Genomic DNA, 10,089 nt, shown 5'->3' with positions numbered 1-10,089 from the left:
TGTTTTGGGGTGTCGGTAGCCTTATTATGATTTTAGGTAGCCTCTCTGCTAATGGATGGGTCTGTAGTCCTGTCTTGCTAGTTGTTGGGCGTAGGGTGTCCAGCACTGTAGCTTGCTGGTCGTTGAGTGAAGCTGTGTCTTGGTGTTGAGATGGAGATCTCTGGGAGATTTTTGCTGTTTGATATTATGTGTAGCTGGGAGGTCTCTTGTGGACCAGTGTGCTGAAGTTGGTTCTCCCACCTCAGAGGCACAGCCCTGACGCCTGGCTGGAGCACCAAGAGCCTTTAATCCACACAGCTCAGAATAAAAGGTAGAAAAAAATAGAAAGAAAGAGAGAGAGAGAGGGAGAGAAAGAAAGAGAGAAAGAAAGAAAGAGGATAAAATAGAGTAGGATAAAATAAAATAAAGTTATTAAAATAAATGATCATTAAGAAGAAAAATTTTTTAAAGTTAAAAAAAAAACAATAAAAAACCCCAAAAAACAAAACAAAAACCGGGACAGTCAGAACCCTCGGACAAATGGTGAAAGCAAAGCTATACAGACAAAATATCACACTGAAGCATACACATACACACTTACAAAAAGAGAAAAAGGGGAAAAAATAATATATCTTTCTCCCAAAGTCCACCGCCTCAATTTGGGATGATTTGTTGTCTATTCAGGTATTCCACAGATGCAGGGTACATCAAGTTGATTGTGGAGCTTTAATCCGCTGCTTTTGAGGCTGCTGGGAGAGATTTCCCTTTCTCTTCTTTGTTCGCCCAGCTCCTGGGGTTCAGCTTTGGATTTGGCCCTGCCTCTTCGTATACATCGCTGGAGGGCGTCTGTTCTTTGCTCAGACAGGATGGGGTAAAAGGAGCAGCTGATTCGTGGGATCTGGCTCACTCAGGCCAGGGGGAGGGAGGGGTGCGGATGTGGGGCGAGCCTACAGCGGCCGAGGCCAGCATGACGTTGCACCAGCCTGAAGCGCACCGTGCATTCTCCGAGGGAAGTTGTCCCTGGATCATGGGACCTTGGCCGTGGCGGGCTGCACAGGCTCCTGGGAGGGGAGGTGTGGATAGTGACCTGTGCTCGCACACAGGCTTCTTGGTGGCTGCAGCAGCGGCCTTAGTGTCTCATGCCCGTCTCTGGGGTCTGTGCTGATAGCCGCGGCTCGCTCCCATTTCTGGAGCTCCTTTAAGAGGCCCGCTTAATCCCCTCTCCTCGCGCCCCAGGAAACAGAGGCAAGAAAAAGTCTCTTGCCTGTTCAGCAGCTCTAGACTTTTCCCGGACTTGTTCCATGTGTAGATGTATTTCCGATATATCTGTGCGGAGGAAGGTGATCTCCACGTCTTACTCTTCCGCCATCTTCCCAGCTCTCTAAAATGCCAATCTTAAAATCCTGATCCACATTCTTGAGTAAAAGCGGAAATCAAAACTAAAATTCCAGATTATTTTAATGTGAAAGACAATGAGAGGATTACGTATCAAAAAAGATACTCTGTGTACTTCTAGAGAACATGCATTCTTTACCTCAAACATGTTTGTAGACATTGCTTTTGTTCTTAAAAAAGGGGGGGAATAAAGTTGAGCTGATTTAATCATAACAAGTAGAGCCATCTTTGCACAAAATTGAAAAGCCTTCAGAATCCTCAGAACTTTAAAAAGGTTTGATAATTTTAAGTTTTTATTTATTGCTTTTTGGTAGGTACTTGAATGGAAAAAAAATTTAGAAGTTGTTATTAAACTTTAAATAATTTAAGCATATTTGAATACTCTTAAATGAAGGCAATACACTCTTAGTAAATGGCAATGAAAACTTTGTAGTCAACAGGATTAGCAGTATAGAGAGGTAGAAGTAAATTTAATGAAAACATTGACTTTATTACATGTGTTACCCCCTCAGTTTTCATCATCTAGTTTAATTGGAACATTAGCTATATTTTGTAGATTTTTAAAATATTTGTTTATAAGAGGATTTTACATTAAAAGCTTATGTGGTATAAAGCGATTCTTAATTAGTTGAAATCTAGGATTGATATCTTACAATATTTGGCAATTTCTGAATCAATCTTGAGGTCATATGTTTTAAACTATTACTCATTTATAAACAGCTGAATTCTTCTTCTTCTTTGTGTTTTTTAGGATTTGGAAATATCTCACCACGCACAGAAGGGGGAAAAATATTCTGTATCATCTATGCCTTACTGGGAATTCCCCTCTTTGGTTTTCTGTTGGCTGGAGTTGGAGATCAACTAGGAACCATATTTGGAAAAGGAATTGCAAAAGTGGAAGATACATTTATTGTGAGTATGATAACCTTTTAACTACATATGTTAATCATTTAAATTTTAAAAATATTATAACTTTTCTATTCACCTCAGATACAGTTAGATGTTCAGTTACTGGGTTTTCTATAACATATGTACCTCTATTTGTAAGTAAGTCACTGTATAGTTATTTTTATACTTCTTCAAATGAATACGTTATTGAATGAGAAAAAAGCAAAATATATGGAGAAGAAGTAGAAATCTGACAGTCCTGGGTTCAAATTCCAGATGTATTGTCTCCTAGCTATATTCACTTAAGCTAGTTATTTTACCCTTAAATCTCCATTTTGCCATTTATATAACGTGAATAATGGAACTGATGATGAGGCATTACTCTGAGAGTTAGAGATATTATAAGTGAAAGCCTAACATAGCTAGTAAACTTTAAATAGCCCTTTTGTGAAGGATCAAATAATACATAGCAAACACGATAAAGGGGATCATATAACTTAATTTAGTAATGTTATTGGTAGAGATTTAACTAAGGGATGTAATTTAGTAGAACCAAAAGTAATACACATGAAGATGTTCATGGGTATATTATATTCAATAGAAAAAAAAAATAAAATGAAAATGCTCTAATTAGATTTTAAGTGAAAAATATCATGATGACAAGCTTCTATTCTTGAAAAAAATAAAGAAAATAATTGTGTTAGAGTGAGATTATAAATGATTTGTTACTGCTGTCACTACTATTACAATACATTTTATTTATTATTCAGTAATTTATCTTTTCATAAAAAATTCGACAAAGTATTTAACTCTTGATGAAATAAGACCACTGAGTATTAGTTTTTCAATTTAAATTATAATTCCAGTTTTAGCATTAGATATGTTTCATATTAAGTTCAAAGTTCATTCTCAAATATTTTTACTGTTAGAGTGAAGAAGGCATGGTTCTTCCAAACTAGTTGTTTTATCCTTTTTTGGGTGTTATACTTTTCTTATATTGATATTAAAAGTATCTTGTATTACATTAACTTAGAGGGCAGGTTAGTGGCATGAACTTGATAATGCTGAATTGTTCTTCATTCATTCATTCAACAGATGTTTGAGTGACTACAGGATGCTGGAGAATGTTTTTCATGCTGTATCCACATCAGTGCATAAAATAAATCCCATGCTCTGGTAGTGAATACATCCCAGTAGTCAAGATTCAACATTTAGTACTAAGCTCTGTTCTGAGAACTTTACAAACATGAATTCATTTAACTCTCATGTATATGATAAGGGTGACAGACTAGAGAAACTTTTATTTCCACTTTCCATTCGATGGTTTTATAGATCTTTATCTCTAGAAAATGTTCAAGTTCTAAAATTCAGTGATTTTTATATGGTGGGGATGTGACGTATAACTGTCATGGTAAATAAGACAGATCCAGGGAGATGAAAATATATAGTGATAACGACAAAAAGAGATATGGAGATAAATGGCTGTATGTACATACTTCACTTACTATGTTATTGCTGTAGAGATTTCTGAGAAGGGAAGGAGTGAAAAAATATGGGTCCTCTGAGGGAAGCTGTAGCTTAGGGGTGCTGAAGACTTATCCTTGCCTACATATCATGTCTGGTATATTTAGTTTTACAGCTTAAGGCCATAGAACAGAGAGGTAGTTCATCTGGTTCACATGGGAATCAACTGTGGACTTTAAGTCTGTTAGTATTTCACTTTAACCAATTGAAGAATGATAGGAAAATGTGGTAGGAGTGAGAGGGAAAAGTCTTCATGAAATTAATAATTTTATCAATTATCAACAGTAGATATTTAATTCATGGTTCAGTTTTCTCCATTTCATATATTTCTAGATTATGTTTGGCATACAATGAGTTGTATGCCTATAGAATAGAAATATTTCAAAAGTAGTTCAGGTAAACAAAGAACAATGTAAGTCTGAAATTTTATTCTCAGAGCAAATGTAATTTACTTTAGAAAGTAATTCACCTGTTGTAAAGCTATGTAAGGGTAAAGTAGCATCATTATTAACATTGGTTGTTTTCAGTTATTCATGTTATACCCAATATTTGTAAGTAAAGACAATTAAAATTAATTATGAGGGAATAAAATACCATTCTCATTTACTAATTTGCTGATAACAGTGTATTGATATATAGGTCAACTTCACAGGTACGTTGATAATCTATCTCAATCGATTTCTCCCTTTCTCTCTCTCTCATCCTTAGAAGTGGAATGTTAGTCAAACCAAGATTCGAATCATCTCAACAATCATATTTATACTGTTTGGTTGTGTACTCTTTGTTGCTCTGCCTGCAATCATATTCAAGCACATAGAAGGCTGGAGTGCCCTGGACGCCATTTATTTTGTGGTTATCACTTTAACAACCATTGGCTTTGGCGACTACGTTGCAGGTAAGTTTTTGCTGGTACTGCTCTCCTAAACCTTCTCCTTTAGTTAGACTTTTCTCTTGGGTTTGCAGGACAACACAGTGACTGTCTTTGTTTCCCAGGGCTGTCATAACAAAGTACCACAAACTGGGTGGCTTTAAACAAAAGAAAGTCATTCTTTCATAGAAGCTCAAAATCAAGATGGCAGAAGGGGCAGGATCCTTCTGAGACTGGTAGAACCCTTCCTTGCTTCTTCCCAGCTTCTGGAGGAGGAGACCATCAGTCCTTGCTCGTCCTTGGCTTGCACCTGTGTCATTCCCATCTCTGCTTCTGTCATCACATGGCATTCTCCCTGTGTTTCTGTCACTGTGCCCAAATTTCCCTCTTCTTATAAAGACACCAGTCATATTGACTACTCCAGTATGAATTCATCTTAACTAATTACATCTGCAAGGGCCTTATTTCCAAATAAGGTCATGTTCCAAGGTACCAGGGACTTCGACCCATATTTCTGGAAGACACAATTTCATCCATAACAGTGACAGAGCCAAAAAAAAAAAAAAAAAGGGGGAGTCATTCCATGACAGTGAAGGTAAGCAAAAAGGTACAGTTTAATATTTATTTTTCATTCTATGAAAGAAATTTAAATTGCTGGTTGTTCAGAATTTATAGTCCCACCCTAATTTCAGAAACCATTTATCTGCCTCTTTTATTTATTTTTCAGTGGTACAAGAATTCAAGTTTAAATCATCTTTGCTCTTTTTACTAGGCCTTTTCATGTCTTAGGGTTTTTTCCCCAGTTTTATTGAGAAATAATTTACATACATCACTGCATAGGTTTAAGGTGTACAGCAGGATGGTTTGATCATGAAATGAAATGATTACCATAATATGTTCAGGTAACATCCATTTTTCTAATGCAGTCTGCCTTGATCTCTGGGGTGCCGAGGGTGCTTCAGCCTCACTTCCATGTCCTAGGATTCTCTCAGTGGTGTCTTCTCCTTGAATAGTTGTTAGTCGTTCTTCTCATGAGGGGGAGCAAAGTCAGGAACAAGGTATGTCACCATCTTGGTGACATCACTCTCTTATGCTTTAGTTTTAGAAACACGTGCAAACTTTAGAAGATGTTCTTAGCTACTTAAAACCTTCTTCTCTAAGATATTTCTCTCCTTTAATTTTCAATTCTAATGTCAACGTTCTGACCTTTTTAATATTTTGTCCACATTTTTAAATATATGGTTTTAAAAAAATTTTTCCTTCTCTATATATGTTATTTCAGTTGCTGTTTGTTTTATTGTTGTATCTCTTAGGTCTTATATTCCTGTCATTTCACCTCTCTCTTTTCTGGTTATGTTATCCAATTATTATTACTGTTCTAACTCCAATATTAAACAAATTGTGGTAATAGTGGTAAAAGTAATATAATAATGCTCTAACATGAATCAGCTTGACCAGCTCCTGAAAATCTAAACCATTCTTTTTTTAAAAAAAAAATCAGTTTGAAGTGTTAGAAAAACATGCTAATAAACATTATAGTAGGAATGTGCTATTAAACTTCCCAGAATAAACTCACTAGGCTAATTCAGTTTTGAGGGTTTTATACTTTCTGGTTGTTTACTGTTCTTTCTTGACTCAAACTTCTTACTTAAATATTATCAGAAAAAAAAGTATGTTGTGTAGTTTTATAAAAATCTCAGAGAAGGCATCTGTTTTTATTATTTGTTAATTACAGTTTAATCTGGCAAAGCCCTTCTTTCTGGGGAATGTATAATACCCTTGAAGATGGGGATATTTTTACAAGCAAAGCTTTGCTTTTGGTCAAAAACACTACGTACACATCTCTGTGCTGGATGGAGGCCCTGAGAAAGGAGGGTACATCATGCTGATGGAGATTTTTTAGTTTTCTAATTAGCAAAATGCAGAGAGAAGAATCTCAGAGATTTCCAGCTCCATGTAGGATGATAAGCTTCTGTCCTAAAATACCCATTTTTCTACCTTTCATTGACAACATAGATATAATTCGCTTAAGTAGAAGTTGAAAGTGCTTTAATGTAGCAGAAAGTGAGACACAGTGATGATAACAAAATTTATACTGTGGCATGTTAATCTTAGGCTGTTGTACCACTTTATAAATATAATTAACAAGGTCTTATAATTACTGTGGAATATATAGGTATTAGGTGATGAGTCTTCCATTTTCAGGCCAACAGCCTTGTATTACACATATTATTGTATTCAATTTAATTTTTAATGTTTTATGGTAATATATAGGTATGTTTATTAATGTACTTATTTTTCAGCTTTATTGAGGTACAGTTGACAAACAAAATTGTAAGATATTTAAAATGCACACTGTGGTGTTTTCATATACATTGTGAAAGGATCCATTTAATTAATACATCCCTTACCTCGCTTTATTCATTTATTTGTTTGTTTAGTGAGAACATTTAAGTTCTTTTATCTTAGCAAATTTCAATGATATAATACAGTGCATGTTGTTTTAAATACGTGTCACTCTAGTGTGTGACCCTCATAATCTGAGACTCTCTAAAAAATAATTATAAATTTAAAAGAAGTGGGTGGAATCTTAAAATAGTGTTTATTTTTGACCACAGTATAAACTGGCTTAGAAAAAAACGAACAAATAGTTTTACTTATGGTTTTGTAGAAGAAGAAAAAAAATTTCTTTTTAAATTTCCTTTAGGAGATCCACACTCTGACACTGGTTAGATTATGTGAGTCTACTAGTAGCCACTCTCAGCTGCCTGAGCAGTTAAGTTCAATGAAAACATCTTGTATATCAGTAGGGACCCTGAATACAGAGTCATGGTCACAGTACTGAAACAAAATATTTGCATGGCATTAAGTGTAGTCTAATAAGCATCTTTATTATTACTAAGATTTTATTTTTATTATACCCCTCTTTAATCCCATTATTTTAACGGTATTTGTGTTTTACAGAGGAATAATGAAAAATGGTAGAAATACACTTTGCTAATAACTTGCAAAGGAATTTGATGTGTTCAAAGCGACAAATGCTGAGAAAATTAGAGAAGCAGATGCATACCACTTTTGTTGACTCATCTTTTCTCCTTAATTTATGCATTTTGTAGCTGTTTTGGTCTTTGTGAAACTATAGAACCCTATTCCTAGTACGATAGTCTTTACATGCTAGATCTTTGTGGCCAGGGACCATTTTTGGAATGAAAATGTGGACAAGGGGGCAGATGTGGCAAAGGCTGGCTAGGAAATGCATGCCCTTTGCAAGAGTCTTTGGAAAAACAAAAATTATGAGGTTTTTTTGTAAGGATCTTAGAAAATAACTGTCTCTTATAGTTAAGTAGAGTACATAAAAATAGTCTTTCCCTCTGGGTACCTTGTGACAATAAAGTAAAAATTAGCCACTAAGTTAAGATGACTACCCCATCTGGGAAATATCAGTTGTTTATTTTTTAGAACTTTCTCTCTTGCTATTAGATGTCCTGACAGATAGTATTCTCACTTAATTTTGATATTTTTGCCAGGAAAAAGCAAGAGGCACTGCTCTAGCTTGAACTTTCTCATCTTTCTATTAGGCTATAAATCTCCAAAGAAAAGAGAGATGTACTTCCCATAATAGACACTCATTGTCTGATGCCATTCTCAAGCCTGCAAACCCTACTCTGAATGGGATTAGAGTTCAGTTACACTGCTGTACTGAACTTCTTTGAAGACAAATTAAGAAACATATTCTTCAGACTGTGGTGTTATTAAAGGAAAAGGAGTAAATTTTGGAAAGTGATATATAAATGTTTAGGACACAGGTTGTAACCTTGGTGTAATTATTAGGAGCATCTCAAAAGCAACAAGTGATGATGTGGTAGTTTAGACCAGAACTCTGAAGCAGTGTGCTTATCCCCAGGGGATGAGCAAGACAATCCATGCAGGTAGACCTTCTGCCATAGGAAGAAAACAGGACAACCCTTGTTGCTTTGTATTTTTAAACCTCATTTCTTACTTTTTATTTTTATATGTCATAATGTTCATGATATAATATATTAGAGCATAATAGATTTCTAACTTATAAATAAATATAAATTTACATTTGCATGAGCAAATCCTTTTCACTGTTGGCAATATTGGATCAAAAGCATTTAGAGACAAATTTGTAAAGACAAATAGGTACAAGGGTTCAGGTTTCTCTGTGTATGTGACTGAACATTAGAATTCAACATTTAGTAGTTTTTTGGCAGGAAGAGCTCTCGCAGCAAATTTTAATTTTAAATTTATATTTATGCAAAGGATATGTTTTACTGGCTGGTTGGTTACCTTAGTAATTCTTATGTACTCCTTCCTGATGGCCCTTTTTGTTCTTTTACCAGTGCTCAGTGTTCTAGAGCTAAAAAAGGCCTGGGAGCCACAGGTCCACTGGAGCACTTTTATTTTACATATGAATAAACAGACCCCCTATTGCTAACTGTGGTTCACACAGAGGTGAGAAGAGAAAGTAAACTATTTAGCAAAGTTCATTTACTTGATTTTAGCAATGCCTATAATAATTTATAGTCAAATTTGTAGAGGTAAGTTAAAGTTAATGGTAAAAGTTATATTTGACAATTTACTGCTGGCTTCCTATGTTTTGTTTCTTAACTTTTGTCGTTTTATTTTTTATTTGATGAGAAGTCTTGATAAATTGTTAAATCATGCTTGCTATTATAGGCTGAGAGCTAGATCAGCCCTTCTTCATTAAAATCTAAGAAGCTATATTAATTATATGGAAGTGTGTGAAAGATTGAGTTCTACTTATTTAGGCTAGCTTTTAAAACTAGTCTTCTAAATCCATGCTGTAAAAAATTACTAGGGGTTGGGGGGATGGGCAAAATAGGTGAAGGGGATTGAGGCACAAACCTCCAGTTATAAAATAAATAAGTCATGGGGATATAATGTACAGAATAGGGAATATAGTCATTAACATTTTATGACTTAAATAGTGACAGATGGTAACCAGACTTACTGTGGTGATCATCTTGTAATATATATAAATGTCAAATCACTATATTGTACACCTGAAACTAATGTTACATATGTCAGTTATACATCAATAAAAAGAATTAGTTGATGATTCTTCAGAAGTGAGTCAAATAATTACCTAATTTAACACAATTTAACATTATTTTTCAAAGTTAGTGTCCTCTTTAATATATACTGTTAGGAGAGGGCAGGCATCAGAAGCAAGAAGAACTACAATACTGCAGCCTGTGGAACAAAAACCACGTTCACAGAAAGATAGACAAGATGAAAAGGCAGAGGGCTATGAGATGAAGGAATAATATAAATAAAACCCCAGAAAAACAACCAAATGAAGTGGAGATAGGAAAACTTCCAGAAAAAGAATTCAGAATAATGATAGTGAAGATGATCCAGGACCTCGGAAAAACAATGGAGGCAAAGAT

The 10,089-nt window shown here is 34.9% G+C and overlaps 1 protein-coding gene across 1 annotated transcript in view; it reads left to right on the top strand.

The window, feature by feature from the left end:
- KCNK2 (potassium two pore domain channel subfamily K member 2) overlaps window positions 1-10,089 on the top strand; it is a 163,604-nt gene that overhangs the window by 87,334 nt on the left and 66,181 nt on the right. Inside the window, exons 4-5 of the mRNA XM_024133841.1 lie at window positions 2,126-2,286; window positions 4,495-4,681. Of these exons, the coding sequence (XP_023989609.1) occupies window positions 2,126-2,286; window positions 4,495-4,681 (348 nt within the window). The remainder of the gene's footprint in view (window positions 1-2,125; window positions 2,287-4,494; window positions 4,682-10,089) is intronic.

This window comes from Physeter macrocephalus, chromosome 4, assembly GCF_002837175.3.
Source record: "Physeter macrocephalus isolate SW-GA chromosome 4, ASM283717v5, whole genome shotgun sequence".
NCBI lineage: Eukaryota > Metazoa > Chordata > Mammalia > Artiodactyla > Physeteridae > Physeter > Physeter macrocephalus.
The sequence above is the reverse complement of the archived record's forward strand: the minus strand, read 5'-3'. Positions and strand labels throughout refer to the sequence as shown.